Source organism: Geotrypetes seraphini, chromosome 5, assembly GCF_902459505.1.
Source record: "Geotrypetes seraphini chromosome 5, aGeoSer1.1, whole genome shotgun sequence".
NCBI classification, from domain to species: domain Eukaryota; kingdom Metazoa; phylum Chordata; class Amphibia; order Gymnophiona; family Dermophiidae; genus Geotrypetes; species Geotrypetes seraphini.
The window spans coordinates 28,612,300-28,637,701 of NC_047088.1; the positions used below are offsets into that span (position 1 = coordinate 28,612,300).

At 39.3% G+C, this 25,402-nt stretch overlaps 1 protein-coding gene across 7 annotated transcripts in view; it reads right to left on the reverse strand.

The window, feature by feature from the left end:
• LOC117361316 overlaps positions 1-25,402 on the reverse strand; it is a 192,098-nt gene that overhangs the window by 9,433 nt on the left and 157,263 nt on the right. For 6 of the 7 annotated variants that reach the window (XR_004539627.1, XR_004539626.1, XR_004539623.1 and 3 more), the window contains 3 exons: positions 18,772-18,823; positions 17,989-18,221; positions 5,283-5,359 (listed from right to left, as the gene is read on the reverse strand). Coding sequence is in view for 1 of the 7 variants with exons in the window: in XM_033946481.1 (XP_033802372.1) it covers positions 5,283-5,359; positions 17,989-18,221; positions 18,772-18,823 (362 nt within the window). In the remaining 6 variants the exon portion in view is untranslated. The remainder of the gene's footprint in view (positions 1-5,282; positions 5,360-17,988; positions 18,222-18,771; positions 18,824-25,402) is intronic. The other variant, XR_004539628.1, reaches the window with a different exon arrangement.

Below are 25,402 nucleotides of genomic sequence, written 5' to 3' on the forward strand. Positions count from 1 at the left end.
TCTGTTATTAAGACATGGGGAAAGTGTCTGCTTGCCCTGGATCGGTAGCATGGAATGTTGCTACTCTTTGTGTTTTGACCAGGTATTAGTGTCCTGGATTGGCTACCATGAGAATGGGCTACTGGGCATGATGGACCATTGGTCTGACCCAGTTAGGCTATTCTTATGTTATGTTCTCATCTGTAGGGGCCTTTGTTTTCACTTCTTATTTTAATGTATTTTTTTTCTGGGAACTTATCAGTGTTTTTTATAATGGGAACAAAAATGGAAGAGAATTAATGTGTGTGGGATGAGGGGGTAACTAATTTCTTCAGCTAAATAATTCAATCCACTTCAAACAGACATAGGAGAACTCACGCACCATTCACACACCCTCCAACCAAAAACGTCAAAAGTAAAAAACTGTTCGACAACCTCCTAGCCATTCGAGCTGCAACACTCGACCCCCAACTCTACAACCAATTGACATCGACCACAGACTGCAAAACCTTCAAAAAGAAATAAAAACCCTTCTATTCAAAAAACACATAAAACCGAACTAACACAATCAGAACTGTCCCAAGCATCACCTGCAACTACTCCATATGTACTTCTGATGTCATGACAATTCAGACATAATTTATGTTATGTTATGTTTGAAATATAAGAAAATTTTCACTGCCTGTTTCTATTCTGACCATTTATTCTGTTTCATGGTCATTACAAAAAATATTTTTTTACATAGGGGGGGTGTCAAAAAATGATGGGCCCCGGGTGCCACATACCCTAGGTACGCCACTGCCGGGTAGGCCAGCAATGTTATAAACTTTATAAAACACAGTATTATATTTTCTTATAAAGCACATATTTTAACTGAACTCTCTGACATCCTCAGCCTTTCCATTCAGAGGAGGGGCGGGACTGCGGCAGAGGAAACAGAGCCGAAGCAGCGCAAAGATTGCTGGCATCGTGATCTTGCTGCAGGCTGCTTCCCCAGGTAAATGGTGCGGGGAGGCCGGGGGGGGGGGGGGAAATCAGACGCGAGACCCGAGGGGTCCGTCAGGGACTGAACCGGACACAGGGGGGAAACCGGACCGGGAGCACCCCCTCGGGGCTTGCACCCGGGGTGGACCGCCCCCCCCCCCACCCCACCCCTCCCCCCCCTTGCTACAACACTGTCTCAAAGTATGCATTGCCGGTATCGGTGGCAAGGCTTACAGCTGAAGCACCTCTACAAAATTTTGAGGAGATGGAGGAAGGGAGGGAGGGTCTCAACTCCTGTCCTGTCGCGTGTGACACACCAAAGGTCAGATGGACCCCCTATCAGGGCCCCTCCAAGCTCAAAGGAGCCCTAAACAAATTCCAACAGCTCTAACAAGGGGAGAATGGAACAACAAAAAGTATGTTATAAGAATGGAAAAGGGGGGGATGTATAGTTATATCACTGGTTTTTCAGTATCTTTGAATATAATATATGTATAATATGCTTGAATTATATTATTGGTAGAAGGGGAGGGTGGGGGAGGGATTTAAATTTATGTATTTGTGATGATAATAGAAAAGATTTTCAAGTGATCTATATGAATCAATTGTTATATTATTAATGGAACAGCTCATTTACCACCTGCTGGAGACTGAGAAAAGACTGTTAGATAGCTGGGGGGGGGGACAGCTATTAAGTACTACTACCAAAAGTTTGGTCTCAGCCCCCACCTGCTGGTATTACCCATCAGTGAAGCTGTACCGGTCTGGAGAGATGACAAAGAATTGGATGTTTTTCATTTGTTTTTTGTTTTTTTTCTGCTGTTTTTCTTTGCTGATGAAATAAGCTGGGGAGTGGTAACCCTCAGGGAGGGGGAGGGGAGAGAAATGCTGGCATCTTGCCTAACCCCCAGTAAGCCCATCCCTGAAATTAGAACCTATGCTGCTGAAATAAGCTGGGGCGCGATAATCCTCGGGGGTGGGGGAGGAGAATGTTGGCATCTTACCTAACCCTTGGTAAGCCCATCCCTTAAAAAAACTCCGGAGAATCTTGTTATTCCATTGGAGAACTTGTGTGTGAAAGGAGCAAGATTGGACCTCTGCTGGAGCAGTCAGAGAAATGTACTCATTCTAGGTGTTCTGCCCTCATATCATGAGAGCAGATTGCTTAAAATATGTGCATTGTTGTGAGCTTAGTAAGATGAGATATGCAAACAGTGTGCACTACTGTGGGCTCAGTAAGCTGGAGCCTCCTTGCTGGAGCCAGTGTGCTTTGTGGTGGATTGGTGCCCCCTCCCCCCTTCTTCTACCTAGGCTGGGAGAAGGCTTCATCTTAGTGGCAAATGCTGTGGAGAGGGTATTGTTCTCCAATCTGTTTTTTACACTTGGATTTGCTAGCTAATTTTGTATTTTGCCAGTCTCTTAGTTGTGAATCTGTAAGTTCAGGTTAGTGAGAGAAGCTTGAAAACAATATTGCTACTTCACATAAAGGATTTGTGAAAATACATTCCCAGTGTGCTCTGATCTTAGAAGAGCTGGTTGAATGTGACTTCTGTGAGAGAGAAATCCTTGAGATCATCTAACTAAGTTTGTTTTACTTCTTCGTTTTATTAAAGAAATCTGCTTAACAAAGCACAGAATCCATCCAGCCTGGTAATATTTAGGCCAGGGGTGTCCAACCTTTTGGCTTTGCTGGGCCACACTGACCGAAAAAAATGTTTCTGGGGCTGCACAAACATTCAAACGCTGCAGCAAGACAGAGGAGGGAGCCGGCAAGACGGTAAACACCCAGGGGCAGCAGAGGAAAACACTGCATCGCCCTCAACCGGGGCCGCACAAAATACTTCACTGGGCCGCATGCGGCCCTCGGGCCGCCGGTTGGACACCCCTGATTTAGGCTAGAAGTTCAAAGTGTTTAAGCCAGCGAGAGGTCTTTAACACTAGGCCTTGGACAACACTATTGTGACAACATGTACACTTCATTTGATACTTGCATATAATAATAATAATAATAATAATTTTATTTTGTATACCGCCATACCCAGGAAGTTCTAGGCGGTTCACAACAATTAATTGAAATACAAAAATTTAAAATCATTAAAATCAACAAGTTATATGCATATAATATAAGAAAAATACATACATTCCATAAAAGGAGGGTACAACAATCTTAAAAGAATAAAAGATTATAATAATAAAATATATTAAGAACTCAGCCTGTTAAATAATTGAGTTTTAATCTACTTTCTATTTTTTTTTTCCTTCTTTATTCATTTTCAAATTTGACAATAAGTGCACAAAATAATATATTTCAACAAGTTATTACACAATAGCACTTTGATATCTACTACATAAAAATCTAGTGATATGTTTACCCCCTACCTCCCAACCTTCATCATATTTTCAATCAGAATATACACATATTATAGAATATATTATAACATATCTACTTTCTAAAATCAAGATAAGAAGAGGCATCGAGCACAATTTGGGCGAGCCATGAATTTAGTTTAGCTGCCTGGAAAGAAAAGGTTCTTTCAAAGAACCTTTTATAATGACATAATTTTAATGAGGGAAAAGCAAACAGATGTATTCTACAAAAGCTCTTATTGTTATAACTCAAAGTAAAGTGAGGGTTAAGATAACCCCGTGACATACCAAATACTGTTTTGTAGCAGATGCATGAGAACTTAAACAGAACTCTGGATTCCAATGGCAACCAATGTAGCTTTTGATAGAAGGGGGTAACATGTTCCCATTTCTTCAAGCCAAAAATGAGATGGACCGCCGTATTCTGAACCATCCTCAATTTCCTGATAATTTTCTTAAAGGTGCCCAGATATATGATGTTGCAATAATCAAGAATACTCAGAATGGAAGATTGTACTAACAAACGAAAAGAGGCATCATCGTACTTTTTTATGGTGCACCAAAGCACCGAGATACTCTTCTTAAATACTAAGTCGGAATGTTTCTCCAGTGTAAGATGTTTATCTAAAGTAACTCCTAGTATTTTTAAGGATTGTTTAGAAGTAATTACAAGTAATTGGAAAAATTACAGTAGACTCAGTTATAATTTCTGGTGGAACTCATTATGTCACATATATAAAATGGAAAGAACAATAGCTATACAACAAGGGAAGTATAAGAAATTTAATAAAATTTGGGAGCCATTAACTTCTTATTGTAATGAGTAAATACCATTTTCTATTGAAATTTACACCGTTTAATGTTGGGGGGAGGTATAATGTTTTATTATTCATATTGGGAAAATAATAGAGGAATGATGGGTGGGAAGGGTGGTAATTTTATGTATTGTAAGACAAATTAGAAAGAATATCAAGTGATGTGTTTAATTATATTGTTTTATTGTTTGTACACTTGATGTAAGATTGAAAATGAATAAAAAAGGGATTGTTTAATACAATAATCCATCCCATTCACATGTATCGTAGTTTCCTTTTAAAAAAAAAAAATCTTTATTCATTTTCAAATATTACAAGTGTATAATAGTCAGTCAGAAACATTTTAACTAATCACTTGACAAACTTACTTATACTCCTTAAAATATATAAATATAAAAGAATCCCTTCCCACCCACCCATATATTAATAATAAACAATTATCAATTATTATCTTTCCCACTCTCACCCCCCCTTTATCTTATCTAATACTAAGGTGTTTAAGATGTCTGATCATTAGAATAAATAATCAATGACCCCCAAATATTTTTAAACTTATGATAATTTCCTTGTTGCATGGCAAGCACCCTCTCCATTTTATAAATAGGTTGTTGTATCGTAGTTTCCTTGATTTTATCGTTAGGAGCTGCTAAGATAAATTTAGTTTTTTCTGAGTTTAACTTTAATCTAAAAGCAGACATCCAAAGTTCAACCTGATTTAAAATAATTGATAGAGAATTTAAAAACTCTGATGTAAAACAAGGTAGCGGAATGACTATAATAATGTCATCAGCATAAATAAAAAATTTGAGCTTTAAACTCTGCAAGAGATTTCCTAAGGAAACAAGATAGATGTTAAATATGATTTTCCCTCATGTATGTACTAGTCTGTTATAAAATTACCCTCTGAATGGTTCATTAAAAGTACCGTGGATTTATTCATTAGCTAAAGTATTTATAACATCCCTTACAGCAGAATCTACTAATCATGCTATAAAGGTCATTGTCTTGCGTGCCTGTATTAGCAAATATGGCCTCATAACCATTGAATTTGTCTATTCATTACAGATAATTTATCGCTTAAGGTCTCCTTTGTGCCTTTTATATGGGTTTTATAAACTGAGATTATTTTCTACTTACATAAATTAGTCTTTCATTGTCATCAGCATTTTGAAATATATTGTGCAAATTTGGCTTCAGTTTGATCCGTTTCAGAACTATAAAAATGCAGAAAAATAGAGTTTTTAACAACCAATGAAACCTGGGATACTCATGAAGTAATTCTATAAAGGTCAACTAAAATTAGATGCAAATAATGCTAGGCACTAAGCGCAAATTTTATATTGGCAATTACACACATAATTGCTGTTATAGAATACTAGCGCCCAACTTTAGTTGTGAATACTTATGCCATGAGATAAATGCTCATGCCAAAACGCTGATAGATGTACGCATAACTAATAATATTCTGTAATCTTAGCACATAAGTGCTGGGCACACCCCACATCTATTCAAGCCCCTCCCATGTCCACATCACTTAGCAGTTTCACTTACTTGAGGGCTTTGATCATTTTTGATCATTTTGAAGGGTTCCCTGAATGGAAAAATTTGGAGGTTCAAAATAGCTTGCCCGTTTTATGTTTTCAGGTAGACTTCCTGGGTCACCAGGCCGCTCAGTGGTATAAATTAATATCTGGATTTTTGAATAAGAAACCAAAAACTGGTCTGCGTGACATTTGGAGCATTGAGATAAAACATCAAATTACTGTGTCTCGATGGCCACGAATTTGGTCTTGGAGAATGAGATGTACAATGTCTGCATCTATGAGACAAACATGGTTTTTCTTATTACATAGAGTATTTTGGACCCTACTTCATTTGCATAGAGTAGATAGTTCTAAATCTAATAGATATTGGCATTGTCATCTGGAAGCAGGGACGTTAGATATTGTCCTTTGATACTAAAATTCTGGAGATCAATTTGGGTTAATAATTTATTAGAAGATCCAGTGACACATCATATGATACTATTTTATTTGGAACATCTATGAGGGCAAAAAGTTAAATTTCAGCAAAAAATAACAAATTTTTGTTTATAATGACGGGAGTTGCCATGCAGCTTATTTTAAAGAATTGGAAAAATTGGAATAGATTAAATTATTCATTCTGGTGGGAATCCCTATATTACATCTTTAAAATGGAAAAGTTTATGGCCATTCAGAAGGGTTATTATAAAAAATTTATAATTTGTGGTACTATTTTGCATATCAAAGATCCCCTATAAAAACATAAAAGACGTCTCTTTTTAATTATGACAAGTACAGCTATACAATTGATTATACAAAACTGGAAAAACTGGGATCTTCACATCTTTACATTTTGATGGGCAAGTTTATGTCTAATATATATATATGAGAAAATGAATGTTGCTATATTAGGGAATAATGAAAACTTTAAATTAATTTGGGGCCCATTGACGTCCTTTGTAGAATCTCTATAGTTATGATTTGTTATTAGATAATATGCACATCCAGAGAGGGGTGGGAGGTAAATAAGGCTGGAAAAATTGTTGGAAAAGTTTTGGTGGGGGGAGGGGAGGGTATTAATAAGCATGAATATTTGCAAAATTTTAAGTGATGTCTATATTGTAAAAAGATTACTTTACTCTGTATTTCACTTATTGTATATGTTTTAAAAATGAATAAAGAAAAAAAAATTATGGAAGTTTGGGAACCATTAACTAAATATTGTAAAGATTGATTTATTTGTATAATTTGGGGAAAACATGCACATCCAGGGAGGGGGGAGGGGGAATATGTTTTGGCATTTGTTAAGAAATATAGAAGGGTTGATTACAAGTATTTTATGAGATATTTGTAAATTGAAAATGGGTAGGAGAAAATAAGTTTTGTCTTTATTCTAATAAGTATATTGTGCTGTAATTATATTAATTTATGTAAATGCATCATCTTTTGTGCACAACTGAAGTTTTAAAAATGAATAAAGAATATTAAAAAAAAAGAAAGAAAAATAAATTCCCTCTCTATATGGGGATTGGTGGAGTGTTTATCCTATCACAGAGTTAAGTCTATTTAATTGATGATGTATTTTAAATCGTCATGTCAAAGCGTCAACGTTTTGCTCAACCAGGCTTACTCAGAATCAGGTATGCCCGCGTTTTCTTTTGTCATCTAGTTGGAGCTCCAAGGTAATTTAAATTGTAGTATCTTTAATGTTTTAAGATTTTTTAACTTGTGAAACTGTGACTTTCAGAGGAATCATAGAAGTGGGTTTGAAATATTTATTCTTGCTTAAGAACATAAGAATTGCCGCTGCTGGGTCAGACCAGTGGTCCATCATGCCCAGCAGTCCGCTCATGCGGTGGCCCTCTGGTCAAAGACCAGCGCCCTAACTAAGACTAGCCCTCCTAGCGTATGCTCTTGTTCACCAGGAACTTGTCTAACTTTGTCTTGAATCCCTGGAGGGTGTTTTCCCCTATGACAGACTCCAGAAGAGTGTTCCAGTTTTCTATCACTCTCTGGGTGAAGAAGAACTTCCTTATGTTCGTACAGAATCTATCCCCTTTCAACTTTAGAGAGTGCCCTCTCGTTCTCCCTACCTTGGAGAGGGTGAACAACCTATCCTTATCTACTAAGTCTATCCCCTTCAGTACCTTGAATGTTTCGATCATGTCCCCTCTCAATCACCTCTGTTCAAGGGAGAAGAGGCCTGATTTTTCTAATCTTTCGCTGTATGGCAGCTCCTTCAACCCCTTAACCATCTTAGTCGCTCTTCTCTGGACCCTTTCGAGTAGTACCGTGTCCTTCTTCATGTACGGCGACCAGTGCTGAATGCAGTACTCTAGGTGAGGGCGCCCCATGGCCCAGTACAGTGGCATGATAACCTTCTCCGATCTGTTCGTGATTCCCTTCTTTATCATTCCTAGCATTCTGTTCGTCCTTTTCGCCATCGCCGTACATTGTGTGGATGGCTTCATTGACTTGTCGATTAGAACTCCCAAGTCCCTTTCCCTGGAGGTCTCTTCAAGTACCGCCCCGGACATCCTGTATTCGTGCATGAGATTTTTGTTACCGACATGCATCACTTTGCATTTATCCACGTTGAACCTCATCTGCCATGTCAATGCCCATTCCTCAAGCCTGATTATGTCACGTTGCAGATCTTCGCAATCCCCCTGCTTCTTCACTACTCTGAATAGCTTCGTATAGTCTGCAAATTTAATCACCTCACTCATTGTACCTATGTCCAGATCGTTTATAAAGATGTTGAAAAGCACAGGTCCAAGCACCGAGCTTGCGGCACCCCACTAGTGACGTTCTTCCAGTCCGAGTATTGCCCATTTACCCCCACTCTCTGTTTCCTATGCTCCAGCCAGTTTTTAATCCACGTGGATATTTCACCCTCGATTCCATGGCTCGCAATTTTCCGAAGTAGTGATTCATGCGGAACTTTGTCGAACACCTTCTGAAAGTCCAGATATACAATGTCGACCTGGTCGCCCTTGTCTATCTGCCTGTTTACTCCCTCGAAGAAGTGCAGCAAGTTTGTCAAACAAGATCTGCCCTTTCTAAAACTGTGCTGACTGGTCCTCATCAGACTGTGTCCGTCAAGGTGATCAGTGATGCGGTCCTTTATCAGCGCCTCTACCATCTTTCCCGGTACTGAGGTCAGACTCACCTTTCTGTAATTTCCCGAGTCTCCCCTCAAACCTTTTTTGAAGATCAGCATAACATTTGCCACCTTCCAGTCCTCCGGAATCTTTCCCGATTTGATCGACAGATTGGCTATTAGTTGAAGCAGTTCAGCTATAGTCCCTTTCAGTTCCTTGATGACCCTCAGATGGATACCATCTGGTCCCGGGAATTTATCACTTTTAAGCCTATCAATCTTCCTGCATACCTCTTCTAGATTGACCGTTAACCCTGTCAGTTTCCCGTTTTCACTTCTAGCATATAGCCTGATGGGTTCCGGTATATCCTCTTCCGTAAATACAGACGCAAAAAACGTGTTCAGTCTGTTGGCGATTGCTTTGTCCTCCTTTAGTGCTCCCTATATTCCTTGGTCATCCAATGGTCCCACAGCTTCCTTCGCGGGTCATTTCCCTTTAATATATTGAAAGAACGTCTTGAAGTTTTTCGCCTCCTTGGCTATTTTTTCCTCATAGTATCTTTTGGCCCCTTTTTACTGCCTTATGGCACCTGTGTTGATGTTGTTTGTGCTTATTCCAGTTTTCATCCGTTTTTTATCTTTTCTACTCCTTAAACGAGGATTTTTTGGCTCTGATCACTTCCTTAACTTCTACAGAGAGCCACGCTGGTTCATTATTCTTTTTCCTCTTTGATCCCTTGTTGATATGCGGTATATATAGATTTTCCTGAAGAAGCAATACATGTGAAACACGATCGTTGTTGAGGGAGTAAGGATTTTGGACTGTTTGATTTTTCATGATTTGCCTGGATTTTTGATTTTCATTATTGGGATTTTGAGTTTTTTGTTTTTTAGGTTCAAACAATTTTTATTGATGCAAACACAGCAAATACAACACCAGCGTACCCCAAAGGTGCACAGTACAAATAATAATGCATCATATACACTAATAAAACAAGCATCACACACAGTTATCCCGGCGGCGCTGCACAGTGATAGCAATGGATGAGACACCCTGCCACTAAGATAGTCCAGCAAGCCACCTGAAAGATAAGTTGGATCATCTTATTTTCATTGTGTTAGAATTAATACATGATTGTTATTAGTGGCTGGTAGGCAGGGGGGTGCTATGATGTTTATTTAACACCTACATGTTACAGCACTGCCAGTGCAAGATGGGTGTTTCAGACTGAACACTTACAATATTAGTATTATTTTTTGGTACTTTTTGTTTTTTGATTTTATCATATATGATATATATTGTTGGATTCTATCAGTATTTTGTTATTTGAATTAGGGGATTCTTTATTTGAGACAATTGTCTCCCGAGTAGTTTGGGTTTTTTGATAAAATATACATTATAACAGATTGTGTAACATACTAAAAAAAATTGTAGTGAAGTTTCTCTAACATTTGAGTGTGTGTGTGTGAAACCAAAAACAGAGTTTGTTACTTACCCTATTGCACAGGAGCCAGCTTTTCAAAATTATTGTGGGGTGCTAGACCCAACATAAATTACCTCTCCATAGACAAAATAAATTTGTTCAGTCACCCTTAGCACCCATAAAACTGGCTCCTATGCCCTATTAGTTTGTTAAAAGTGCTTAACCATTAGTTACTGCTTGCTGTAAGGCAGTGGTGTTCAAACGTTTTCATGTAAAGGGTTGCAGTGTGAATACAAGTAAGCTCTGAAGGCCATTAAAGACTTCAAACTATTTGGTCTCAAATAAATTGTTTATTAGAAAACCATTTGGCACTATTGTATGATACTGTTCTGTTTGGTATGTCTATGAGGAAAAAAAGTCAAATATCAGAACATAACAACAAACTTTTAATGATAATGACGGGAGTCGCTATTCAGCATATTACTAATAATTGGAAAAATTATACTAATCTTAATTATACATTTTGGTGGAATTCCTTATGTCATATTGTGACAAATCTAGCTCTCTTCCTAGCTTTGACACAGGGTTAGAGAAGATCAGTAAACCCCGATGCAGGAGGGCTGACCAGGTTGGCCCTGCAGAGTATGAAAACGCTGACTTCCCTTGGTCTATGCCTGCTGAGCCAGACAGTATCGGCCAGGGAGCTAGGGCTCCAAGGAACTTGGGGGTTAAGAAACTACAGCTCCCAGAAGGCCAGGCTCAAAGCAGGAAGTGGTCACAGAAGCAGGCTCAGCTGCAGAAAGATTTCTCTCCCTTCCCCCTCTTCAGAGCAGGGAGGGGCGAGTTGAATGAGGTTAAAAGAGAGCAGCTGGGACACAGGAGGGGGGAGGAGCTGAGGAAGCTCCAGGGTAAGCTCGCAAGAGAACACGCTTCTCCTCAACTGAAGCCTGGTGGATTAAGCCACGACTGGGACATGGTGGACATGTCTAATGTGCTGGGTATTGAAGCTGAGACAAGAGTTACCAAACAGGGAACCAATGGACATTGGAGTATCTAGTCTGCCTAGTGAATGCTTGGAGGCAATAGATACAAACTAAGCAGAGGTTTAAAAGTGTTTTGCTGTTTTGTTTTCTTACCTTTGTTTCTTTTTTATGCTTAATAGTTTTGAGATTGAAGTTGCTGGTGTGTCAATCTCTGTAAGCTTGTCAGCTTTGATCTCAGAAGCACTGCTATAATTGAACTATGGCACTTGACTATATCCAGGGCCGCCATCAGGGCAGTACCACCAGTCCTGCATTCAGGGGCCCGGAGCTGACAGGGGGCCCGGGCTCCCCCAGGGTCCTAGGCCACAGTCTAGGGGGAGGGGCGGTCCGCCCCACGTGGACAGGAGAGAGCTGGACGGGGGACCCGCAGAGTTCAATACATCTCGAGCCGCGAGGCTCGTCTTCAGTTCCTGCTTGCCCTGCCGCTCACATATAGCCGATCGCAAGTGTTCCCCGATGTCAGTGCTGACGTCGGAGGGAGGGCTTAAGCAAAGCCTGCCCGTTGACGTCAGCGCTGATGTCGGAGAATACTTCTGGTCGGCTATTTGTGCGCGGCAGGGCAGACAGGAAACAAAAGACAAGCCTCGCGGCTTGAACTTCGTTTTGCTGAGAAAGTTGCAAAGATGGGCTGGGAGGCAAACGCGGAACACAAAAGGGGGGAGTGAGTGCGTTTTGGACACAAGGCATGAACTTGGGAGAGAGGAAGGGAGGGAAAGAGATGCTGAGGTGGGGGAGGGAATGGGTTTTTGGACATAGAAGGCATGGACTTGGGAGAGAGGAAGGGAGGAAAAGAGATGCTGAGGTGGAGGAGGGAATGGGTTTTTGGACACAAGGCATGAACTTGGGAGAGAGGAAGGGAGGGAAAGAGATGCTGAGGTGGAGGAGGGAATGGGTTTTTGGACACAAGGCATGAACTTGGGAGAGAGGAAGGGAGGGAAAGAGATGCTGAGGTGGGGGAGGGAATGGGTTTTTGAACATAGAAGGCATGGACTTGGGAGAGAGGAAGGGAGGAAAAGAGATGCTGAGGTGGGGGAGGGAATGGGTTTTTGGACACAAGGCATGAACTTGGGAGAGAGGAAGGGAGGGAAAGAGATGCTGAGGTGGGGGAGGGAATAGGTTTTTGGACACAGAAGGCATGGACTTGGGAGAGAGGAAGGGAGGGAAAGAGATGGTTGTGTACACGGGGAATAGAAGAAAGGAGAATTTTTGGTCATAGGGAGGGAGTGAGGTACAGATAGTGGCATACCAGGGTGGGGGGGGGGCGGTCCGCCCCGCCCCGGGTTTACGTCCCAAGGGGGTGCACAGCTGGCCACCCTCCAGTGTTCTTCCTAGGCCGGCAAACTGCGGCTCTTTAGCCACTTGAGTGCCACTGCCGCCATCGGGAACAGGCCGGTGCCAAGTTCTCCCTGCTTTTCCCTGTGGGGCCGGCCAACTCTCGCCACTCGCGTCAATTCTGACGTCGGAGAGGACGTTCTGGCCCAGCCAATCGCTGCCTGGCTGGCCTAGAACGTCCTCTCCGACGTTAGAATTGACGACGGGTGGTGAGAGTTGGTCGGCCCCGTGGGGAAGAGAAGCAGGGCGAACTCGACGCCGGCCTGTTCCCGATGGCGGCAGTGGCAGCCTATTCCCCAGTGGCGGTGGCAGCATTTTCCCAATGGTGGTGGCATAGGGGAGGGCAGGGAGAAAGAAAGAAAGGGGGACAGGAAGCCAGAAAGAAAGAAAGGGGGCAGGGTGAAACAAAGAAAAATGGGGCACGGAAAGAGAGAGAGAGAAAGACAGACATACAGAACGAAAGAAGGTGTGGAGAGAGAAAGAAGGGGGCGGGGTGAGAGAGACATACAGAGAGAAAGGGGGTATGGAGAGAGAGAAAAAGAAAGAAGGGGCAGGGTGAAACAAAGAAAAAGTTTGGGGAGGGAATGAGGTCTGGAGGAGAGGAAGCATACAGGAGGCTGAAAGAAGGGAAGAAATATAAGAAATATTGGATGCACAGTCAGAAGAATAAAGTGCAACCAGAGACTGAGGAAATTACCAAAGGTAGGAAAAATGGTTTTATTTTCAATTTAGTGATCAAAATGTGTCTGCTTTGAGAATTTATATATACTGTCTATATTTTGCACTATGGCCCCCTTTTACTAAACCGCAATAGCGTTTTTTAGCGCAGGGAGCCTATGAGCGTTGAAAGCAGCGTGGGGCATTCAGCGCAGCTCCCTGCGCTAAAAACCGCTATCGCATTTTAGTAAAAAGGGAGGGGAATATTTGTCTATTTTTGTATAGTTGTTACTGAGGTGACATTGCATAAAGTCATCTGCCTTGACCTCTTTGAAAACCCGCGGAATATAAATGATAATTAACATTTTCTCTGCATACAGCGTGCTTTGTGTTTTTAAAATTTTATTGTTGGTAGATTTTTTGACTTGGCCACAAAGGTAAGGGGGAGGGAGGGGAACTGCTGAAAGACATCTAGTAATCCCTGAAGGCTTGACTGTGCAGGGAATTATTTTTGTAAAATCATGTTTTGTTATGTGACTGGCATTATTTAGACTTTAATTTCCATGAATGAATAGAATGAAAATTATATAAATTACTTCCTTGTTTTTATGTGCGTGTGCTGAAGGAAAGTAGAGAGAGAGTGGGCTGAGGACGCTGAAGGGAAATGGGGAAGAGAGAATGGGGAGAAGACGCTGATTTATAAATTGACAATTGTACAGAATATTGTTTCTTTTTTATATTCATCCATAGCTGCATGTTAATGATGTGCTCATATGCACTTATTTATCATCATAACATATACATCATCATTAACATGCAGCTGTGGATGTGTAAGGACAGGCTGAGGAGGATGGATGGGAAGGAAGGAAGGAAGGTGCACATATCAACATATCGTACATTTTTAACATGCTTATGCAGCTATAGGCAAGCAGAGGAGGATGGGATCATACAGATGTGTATGTTCAGATATGCGCTCAGATGTGTAGTTTTTTCTGATATATTTATTAAGCTTACAGTATTTATAAAAACACATTTAATACTTGTTACAAAAAATATTGTGCAATTGTGATCTACTTCTGGCCTACAAAGGTCAAAAGAAATCCTTAACTGAGATTTTACATTCAAAAAAAATTATAGCTACTAGCACTATTATTTATTAGTTATTTATTATGCAGATGTTTGTTAGTTTGTTATTAGTTCAGTATTAGACATATGTTAGTTTAGAATAGATAGGTATAGATTAGTTTAGTTTAGGTTAGGTTAGGGCCCTGCTGAAAGAGTCTACCTTGACGTGGTTGCAGGCTTACAAATCTTTTGGTCAAAGAGTGTGGCGACAGAGAAAAGTATGTGTGTATTCGGCCCATGGTAGAAGGGAGGGGTGCGTGGGGGGGAAGGGGTGCGTGGGGGGCCCAATAGATTGCTCAGTAAGGGGCCCAGAAATTTCTGATGGCGGCCCTGACTATATCACTGAGCATTTGTCTGTTCTCTCTCAGCCCAGCTGGAGGCTAATTAAGGGAGATAAGGCTCCCTAGAACGGTAAGCACAGGGAAGCTCCTTTTAGAGGAATTCCTTATCTACAGTCACTCTGAAGCAGGGCTGCAAGGTAGAGAGTTGCGCAGGGACAGAAATCCCACCCGTCCCCGCCAAAGTCCCACCCATCCCCGTGAGGACTCCCACCCGTCCCCACCTGTACCCGCAAGGAATCCCTCCGTCCCCACCCGTCCCCGCGAGGAATCCCCTATGTCCCCGCCCATCCCTATAAACTACAGAAATAGTTATTTCATTTAATTATGCTACTGAATTAAAGGCTCTGGTAGAAACCCATTTAAAAATAAGCAAAAAGACTTTATTAATTTGGAAATATTAATTGGGAAGAATACATACTTTGTAAACGGGTTTCTACCAGAGCCTCTAATGTTTATAAATTTTTATCAACACAACTAATATACTACTTTATCCTGAAGCAAAAAAAAAAAAAAAAGAATTTTTTTTCCCTACCTTTGTTGCCTGGTTTCTGCTTTCTTCATGTTCTCATTCAATTCCTTCCATCCACTGTCTCTCTTCTCTCTGTGTCTTCCATTTGCTCTGTTACTGTGCCTCTCCCTTTCTCCCCCCTCCCAAATTGGTCTGGCACCCATCTTCTTCCCTCCACTCCCCCCATAGTCTGGCATCTCTGTCTTCTTCCCTGCCAGCGTCTTCTCCCCACTCTCTCTTCCCCATTTCCTTTCAGCGTCCTTCTCCCCCCCCCCATCTTCCCCATGTCCTGTCAGGCAGCATCCTTCTCCCCACTCTGCCTTCCCCATGTCCTTTCAGCGTCCTTCTCCCCCCTCTGTCTTCCCCATGTCCTTTCAGTGTCCTTCTCCCCCCCATCTTCCCATGTCCTTTCAGCGTCCTTCTCCACCCCTTTGTCTTCCCCATGTGTTTTCAGCGTCCTTCTCCCCCCTCTGTCTTCCCCAAGTCCTTTCAGCGGCCTTCTCCCCCCATTTTCCCCATGTCCTATCAGCGTCCTTCTCCCCCCTATGTCTTCCCCATGTCCTTTCAGTGTCCTCCCCCCTGTCTTCCCCATGTCCTTTCAGCGTCCTTCTTCCCCCCCCATCTTCCCCATGTGCTTTCAGCGGCCTTCTCCCCCCTCAGTTTTACCCATTTCCCTTAAGCGTCTTTTCTTCTCCACCCCACCTTTCTTCTCTTTCTCCCTCCCTGCCCCTTACCTTTGTGGCGCTTCCCCACCCGACCGACAACAGAACAGGCCCGGTCGGACAAATCTCCCTGTTCTGTAGCCGCAAATCTAAATTACCTTCTTACAGCAGCTGGAGTAGTGAAGCTGTTGTAAGAGGTAATTTAGATTCGCGGCTACAGGGCAGGGAGGTTTGTCGGCCGGGCCTGTTGTCGGTCGATCGGGGGACCTGACCGGCTGTGCACATTCCCCGGGGCGGACCGCCCCCCCCCCTCTTTCGTACGCCATTGCCTTCTCCCTACCTGCCCTATCTCACACAGCTGACCGGAAGTCTTCCTGATGTCAGCGCTGACATCGGAGGAAGGGAGGGCTTTGCTTAATACCTCCCTCCGACGTCAGCGCTGACATCAGGAAGACTTCCGTTTGGCTGTGTGCTGTGACAGGGCAGGTAAGGAGAAGGAGACTACCCTTGCGGCTCGAGTGCACTACGATCCAACCCCGCAGGAACCCCACGACTCTCGGAGGCATCCCCACGGGATCCCCGCGACCCTAGGGGGCATCCCCATGAGATCCCCACAATCCTAAGGGGCATCCCCACAGGATCCCCGTGACCCAAAGGGGGAACCCGCGGGATTCCCGTCATCCCCGTTCCCGTGCAGCTCTCTACTGCAAGGGCAGCAGCTTTGTGTTCTGTTTCTTGTAAACTTTATTTTGCCTGGACTGCAGGAGTATAGTTTTTGTTTTTCCTTCTGCCTTTGCCTGGAGAGGGAATTTTGCTGAGGCCATCCTTGACACACCAAAGGCTGGTGAAGAGGACTATGACAAAAAGACTAGAGTCCAGCCTAAAATGTTTATTTTGAGCTTATCTTTTGGACAGGCTGGTATGTATAAAACCAGAGTGGTCAGCTTGACCTAAAGTTTTGTGTTTTCTACAACCTGTATGAAAATTGTTGCACTGTGCTATAAATACCTGGACAAAGTAAACCAGAAGTATAGGAATAAAATACAACTTTATTGTTCTTCTAATCTGTGTTGGAGGTGTGTGAATTTCTTTTCCCTTGCCTGGTTTCTGTAAGGACATGGAACCTGTTGTACCTTAGGCAGACGCCTAAGAAGGCTTGAAGGATACCCTGGTTAAAGGGTACACGTTTGGAACAGTTACGGTCACGGGGTCCACAGCTCGCTGCAGTGAACAGGAGCTTGTGGGGGATGACAATATTTATAAGATGGAAAGAGTATTTGCTTTACAGAAAGGTAGTTATAATAATTTTATAAAGATCTGGGGGCCATTGGTTAAATATTGTAATGAATAGGCATCGTTTTCCTCTGATGGTATTTCTTTCATATAGGGGGGAGGGGGGAGGATAGGGAAAAATTTGATTTAATAATGAGTTTATAATAAATATATGGAATGTTTAATGGTAACAAAAAGGTGGATAGGGGGAGGGAAATTAATTAATTTATATATTTATGATATTATTGAAAGAATTTCAAGTGTTGTATGAATGTCTGTATTTTTAGTCTGTATTTCCAAAAGATGTTTAAGATGGTTTACAGCATTAGAATTCAGATACAATTAGGTGGGTGGGGGGGGAGGGGAGTTACCAAGTTGCATTAGGGCTTTAAGCTGTGTTATTTAGCCTTTAATGTGACTTAAAGGTCCTAATGCAGCCTCACTTAATTTCCACCAGTGGGTGCCATTTTGACTTGAGGTTGGCGCCCTGCCCAAAGACATCCCTCTCCCCAAACCACCAATGTTCAAAAGATTAGTCTTTCAGGGGGCAAGGGAGGGGGTAGGGGGAGGTGGGCATGACTTGATCTAGAGAGGGGACTTGAGCTAGGGGTGGCTGTATGGCAAAGGGTGGGACTCTGTTCTGCTGGGCCAGGAACTCCCAGGTCGCTGGAATAATAGCTCACAAGCAGCATTATTCCTTTAAAATGGGTTTCAGCAATCTGAGGGACTGAGATACCACAGGTTGCTGAATCCCATGGGAAACCAATCTGTGGAAAACAGCGATCTTTTTCTGCACCTTGATAACTTCCTTCCTAAGCCTCTTCCCCAAAGAGCTTACAATTTAAGTGGGTACCTGAGGGAATGAGAGGTAAAGTGATTTTCCAAAAGTCATCAAAAGTGATCCCACTGAGCAGTGCCTCCGATTTTGCTTTTGTTTTTATTTTCATGTCAGAAGTCCGCTCAGAGTTAGGAGCTGCAGGCCTCCCGTGGGGCCACAGTATCTCCCTCATGTGATCCACATAGGATGCCAACTTGTTTTCACTAAGGTATTCTTTACATTTTTCCTCAAGAATTTTTTCTACTTTCCTGAAAAAGAAAAAAAAAAAGATTCAAGTTAAGTCAGAAGTTTGATTATGCAATTTCTTTAGTGCAGCTTTTGCTTTCCAGCACTCTCAGACAGCCTGAGACTTTTTGGAGGAACATGCTTCCTTTCAGAAATACATTTTTTTGACGCATAATGCTAGGGTTTCATCTCTATTCTTTTTTTTTTTTTTTAATTCTTTATTCATTTTTAAAAACTTTCAATAAGTGCAATACAAGATGAAATCATTTTACACTTTAAACATCACTTAATATTCTCGCAAGACACATTCAGATCAAATATCCCACCCCCCTCCCTACCCAACAATTATCCGTCATCTCTATTCTTTAAAGCTGTAATGTTAGGGCTTTAAGCTGAAAAAGTGCAAGAGAGGTCCCGAAGAAGAGCATTTAGCATGTGCAAGCTGACAAAGGAAAACCACATTTCAGAAAGAGTTACTAATATGTATTGTAATAAAAGTAATAAAGCTGTAGCCAAGAAATTAGGAAGCAAGTTCGGAGCATCATTTCACTGGAGTAACCAATGCTAACTTACCATCTTGCTGTTTTCATAGTCATCCTTAGAATTCCTCCAATTGGCCATGATTCTGAAACAAAAGTTTTGTCAGTATGAAAACTAATCTTGTTGTGAATTAAAAAAAAAAAAAAATTTATTCATTCCAACTCAACTGTAGCTGGACTATGTGGGGTAGGACCTTGAGCTGCCCAGTGGGGTTGGAGGTTTGCCTAGGGCAGGGGTAGGCAATTCCGGTCCTCGTGAGCCAGAGCCAGGTCAGGTTTTCAGGATCTCCACAATAAATATGCATGAGATAGATTTGCATCTCAAGGAGGCAGTGCATACAAATCCATCTCATACATATTCATGGTGGAGATCCTGAAAACCTGATCTGGCTCCGGCTCTCAAGGACCAGAATTGCCTCCCCCTGGCCTAGGGTGTCAGATACCCTTGGGTGGGAGCTACACAGGAACAGCCTGTTGGGGATATGGAGAGATGCTTGGCCATGTACAGATGCACTGCAAGGTCCCATCTGCATAAGGTGCCAAAACACTGGACCATATGTAATAAAACTCACTGGTAGGGCTGGTCCTATTTACACAGATATCTAAAGAAAAAGAAGGCCCTTAAAACTTCAGGCCTCTTGTTGCATACAAAACTGATTTCTCCTTACCTGTATTAGTTACCCTAATAAAATCAGGGGCTGAAAGTTTGCTCCCCTCCCCTCCCCAGGTTTTAGATTGTTTCAGAAAGTTTGCTCCCCTCCCCTCCCCAGGTTTTAGATTGTTTCATACAAGCCCCTAGGAAAGTCTAACTTGTAGAATATTCTTCAGCTAGGTAATTCTGATCGGGTAGACTTGATTAGAAGGAAAGACTTCTAATATTTTTGTGTGATAATGGTTATTGTAACCATTGTATTTTTATTGGTTGTACTACTTTGGAGGACTTATTCAGTAAGGCAGCATAAAAATTGGAATAAAGGGGTGTGTGTGGCTTGGAGCCGCAATAAGATGTCGGGTGATAGCGCATCTCCTCCATAACAGGTTAAGGAACTGAAAATATAAGCTACAAAACTTGAAATTTTTTAATTGAAACTTTGCTTTCTGTATATATGATGGCATTGTCTAAACAATTGAAGGGAGAGGTGGCTAGTACAAGCGCAGGATGCGCTAAAAGATCAAAAATGGAGCCGATGACCCCTCAAAAGTTCCATTGCCGGGAGATGACAGAAGTGATTTCGTGGCTGAGCTCAGGCAGATTAAAGAAATTATTTTAAACAACTCGAGGAAGATATAAGAGGCTATAGACGAAGTGGCTAGCCTCACACGGCAAATGGCAGTTATGGATGTTAAAGTGGATCAACTGGAAAAAAGAATTGAGGCAAATGAGGCTGAAATACGGCAGTTGAAGCCGGATAAAAAGTTAATTGAGAGCCTGTCAAGGGATCTTAAAGACTGTATTAACCGTGGTAAACGGAACAATTTTTTTTTTTTTTTTTTTATTCATTTTTTCATATTACAACAAGTGTATCAGAAAAATACATATAATCTTATAAATACACACTTGATTTTCTTTCATTAATATTTTAAATACAATATATTCATATTCTTAGATAATATATAAATAAAATAACCCTCCCCAAGCCCTCCTTTCATATTTCAGAAATTCTAACATAGTATTTGAAAATACATTAATTAATTTATACAAATTGTGAGATAAATGAAATAGTACCCACCCATATCCCCGCTTACCAATTTTCTTATTATGGGAAAATGTTATTAATTATTACAAAAATCTGTTAATGGTCTCCAAATCTTCAGAAATTTACCAAAATATCCTTTCTGTGTTGCTATTGTGCGCTCCATTTTATATATATGGCATACCGAATTCCACCAGAAGTTATAACTTAGTCTATCATAATTTTTCCAGTTACATGTTATTTGTTGAATTGCTATTCCAGTTAATATGAATAAAAGTTTATTATTATGTGACGAAATTTGACTTTTTGCTCTCATTGTTGTACCAAATAGAATAGTATCATAAGTCAAGGCTACTGGATTGTCCATCATCCTATTTATTTGAGGCCAAATTGATTTCCAAAATATTAATATATATGGACAATAGAATAGAAGATGATCTAATGTCCCCGCCTCAAGATGACAGTGCCAACATTTATTAGACTTAGAGCTATCTATTCTATGTAAACGTGTGGGGGTCCAAAAAGCTCTATGCAAAAGAAAAAACCATGTTTGTCTCAAAGATGCTGATACTGTACATCTTATCCTCCAAGACCAAAGTCGTGGCCATTGAGATGCATTAATTTGATGCTTAATCTCAATGCTCCAAATGTCTCTAAGACCATTTTTTGGTTTTTTATTTATATATCCAGATATTAATTTATACCACATTGCGGCCTGGTGTCCAGTAGAAGCCACCTGAAAGCATAAGAATTCTAGGCTATGATAATTGTTAAGATTTTTCCATTCAGGGAACCCTACCTGAATGGTCTGCTTCAATTGCAACCATCTAAAATATTGTGAATTGTTTAAGCCAAATTTATGTTGCAATTGTGAAAAGTCAAGCAGTTTACCATTAGTTATTACATCTTCTAAAGTACGTATCCCTGCTAACATCCAATGCTTCCAAATGATTTTAAAACCGCCTATTTTGATCTTGGGGTTTAACCATATTGTTTGAATTGTTGATTTATTTATCGGAATAGGAGTCAGACTATTTATATACCTTAAAGTTTTCCAGGTATCCATAAATATTTTATGATCTTTATATAACCTTGGCATTTTGATACTAATTATGTGGCCAAGACGCAGTGGAAACATAAGTCTCCACTCTAACCAGAACCAATCTGGAATATTATCAATGGGCTCTGGGAGGATCCAATACATACCTTGTCGCAAAATATAGGCTTGATGGTACCTATAAAAATTTGGAAAATTTACCCCACCCTCCACAATAGGTCTTTGCAAAGACACTAAAGCAATTCTAGGAATTTTTCCCAGCCAAATAAAATTGGTTAGAATCCTATTTATTTTTTTATAAAAAGATCCCTGAAAAAAAATAGGTATCATACCCATTTGGTAACAAACTACAGGTAAAATCATCATTTTAACAGTTTGTACTCTCCCCCACCAAGATAAGTGTAAAGGATTCCATTGCTCACACATTTCTTTTACTTTTTGTAATAAATTTTTTTCATTAATTTTCATAGTATCATCTATTGTTTTTGCAATCCAAATTCCTAAGTATTTAATACCATCTTCCTTCCAAATGAAAGAAAATGGGTCAAATAAACCTTTTGTACAATGTACATTTAGTGGAAGAACTTCTGATTTATTCCAATTTATCTTGTAACCGGAAAATTTTCCAAATTTTTCAATTAATTCAAGTAAACGTGGAATGGTATTTTCTGGATTTCTCAAATAAAGCAAGATATCGTCTGCATATGCTGATATTTTATATTCCCTATCTGAACGGGGTATACCTTGTATCTCCTTTACCTGCTGAATAGCTAATATTAAGGGTTCCAAAACAATATCAAAAAGTAAAGGAGATAATGGACAACCTTGTCTAACTCCTCTCCGTAAATTAAAACGTTCTGAAAATGTATTATTGATATATAATCTAGCAGCAGGGGAGCTATACAACGTTTTAATTATTTGTATAAATCCTGAACCTATACCAAACCAGTCCATTGCCTGATACATGAATGTCCATTCCACTCGATCAAAAGCTTTCTCTGCATCCAAAGAAACAGAAAAAGCCGGATCATTCATGGCTTTTGTCAAATATAACATATGAAAAGCCAGTCTAGTATTATGAGAAGAAAGTCTTTGAGCAACAAATCCTGTTTGATGCATACCTATTATGAAAGGGAGAGCTTTAGCCAATCTTAAAGCTAATGTCTTAGTTAAAAGTTTATTATCTACATTGATTAAGGAAATAGGTCTATAATTTGAGACCAAAGTGGGATCTTTATTTGGCTTGGGTAAAACTATGATTAAAAATTCTGCCATAGTGCCTGTAATACAACCCTTAGTTAGTTGAGTCTGGTATAAATTTAATAAATAAGGTAATAGGGTATTTTGAAAAGATTTATAAAATTCTACTGTATATCCATCACCACCTGGAGCGGATCCTACTCTAAGGGATTTCAAAGCTATTCCTAATTCTTTTAGTGATATTGGTTCTTCTAAACTTCTTTTTATATGCTCGGGAACCTTAGGACCCTCTAATACTTTCAAAAAACTTAAACCATCTTTTTCTTTATCTAAATAAGTCTCAGAAGAATAAAGGGATCTATAAAATTGTAAAAATTGTTTTAAAATTGATTTATTTTGATTATGCATATCTCCAAATTCATCTTTAATGGCAACTATTTTTGTCTTTCTTTTTTTAGCTTTTAAATAATTTGCCAATATTCTTCCCGACTTATTTGAGTTTCCATAATATAAAGCTTGCTGAGAAAATAAATCTTTTCTAATCAATTTAGATGAAATCTCATGAAATTTTCCTTTAAATTTTAAAAGTTCTTGTTGTGTAGAATAGTCCCATTTTTCTATTAGTTTTGATTCCAAAATTTTAATTTCTTTTTCTAAATCAGAAAACTGTTTTTTAATCTGTTTTTTAAGATGAGCCGAATAAGAAATTAGTTGACCTCTTATGGTTACCTTAAAGGCATCCCATAAAGTTTCCATAGAGATCTCATCTGTTTCATTAAGTTGGAAGTAATCTTTTATTTTTTCTAATATAATTTCATAAAAATTTGGTTCAGCAAGTAATGTATTATCAAATCTCCATATAGGTCTATTTGTATCTTGTTCATTGCTTTTAAGTTCAATCCACACTCCACCATGATCTGATAAAATAATTGGATCTATGGCAGCCTGCGTAACTTGATGTACTAATTGATTTGAAACAAAAATATAATCTATTCTAGAAAAAGATTTATGAACATGAGAACAGAAAGAGAATTCCCGGCCATCAAAATGAAGTATACGCCAAATATCTTTCAAATTACAAGATTGTACAAAATTATCTAATCCTAAAGATTTTATAAATCTTTTAGGATTTTTATCCAAAAGAGGATCCATGACAGCATTGAAATCCCCAGCTACTATCATATTAGATGTAGCCAGTGGGAGAATCAGTTGTTGTAGAGTCTTAAAATATTCTGGCTGATTCGAATTAGGGGCATATACATTAAAAAGCGACAAGGTAGTATTTCCCATGCTCATTTCCAGATGTATCCATCTTCCATGAGAATCCGATGCCTTAAATTTAAAGGAGGCAGAACATTTCCTATTCACCAATATAGCAACATCAGCCTTTTTCCCAACAGCCGATGAGAAAAAACAATGTTTAATCCATCCTCCTTCCAGCTTTTGAGATTCTATATTAGACAGGTGTGTCTCTTGTATGCAGTAAATATCCGCATTTTGCTGTTTTAAAAATAACAAAGCTTTTTTCCTTTTTATCGGATGATTAAGACCATTAACATTTAATGACAGTATTTTAATATCCATTAGGTAATCTCATCACTTGTTCTATCAAAAGTTAAATTGTGAATATTGAATAATAAGTCAATTTCCCAATCAATAATATTTAGATGACCCCCCCTTTTTATATCCCACCCTTCATTATCCATCCCTCCCCCTTTCCCTCCCTTCCATCCCCAATTAAATACGAAAACTTGGAAACGCAAGTAAGATCAGGTATAAATAACTCCTCACAAGCTACTATCTCAAATTTAAACAGCTATCTTTAAATTTATATATGATGTAAATAAAATTTTACATATATTCTATCAAAAAATTAAATATCCACTCTTGTTTCTTTGTTATAATATATATAATAAATAAAGGATATATCCAAATTGACAATTTCAATTAATTTAATATACTAAATCTCAATTTATATAATTAATCATAAGTTGTGGAAAGATTTTATCTGAATTTATCAAATTATAAAATATCTAAATCCATTTAAGTCAATTTATAGTTTGATTACATTAAAAAAAAACCCCAAAGATCTATTCTCGTTTTACATTAAAGTAGACTTTTATAAATTCAGAAACAATTAATATTTTATATCAATTAATAATTATATATAATAAATGACATCCAATATATATTCTTATTGAATGATTATATATTGTATAATTCTGAAAATCGAATCCTTAAAATCTTAAATATTCCAATAAAATTAATAAATATAAAGAAAGTTTGTATGTGATCTTGTTTACTCTATAATATTATTGTGTTATAAAGTTATATAGAATGAGAATTATAATATCTTTTTTTTTTTTTTTTCCCCTCTTTTTTTTTTTCTTTTTCCCCTCCCTTTTTCATGTGTTATCTCTAATCTTAGAAATATATCTTTATAAATTTTCTTAAAATTTATATTGTGTTAAACCAGATATCTTAATCAAATCCAAAGTTCAAAGCAGTTCTTCATCTATAATAGCATATAATTAATATAAATGAGTATATATTTAATTTTCATTACTGGATCTATTACTATATTGTAAAAAATTTCCAGTGTTATATATCCTATATTTAATTAATATTATTTTCTTATCAGTGATATTTTCTCTTTTTCTTTCCTTTTTTTTTTTCTTTTCCTTTTTTCTTTTCCATTTCCTTTTTCTTCTCTC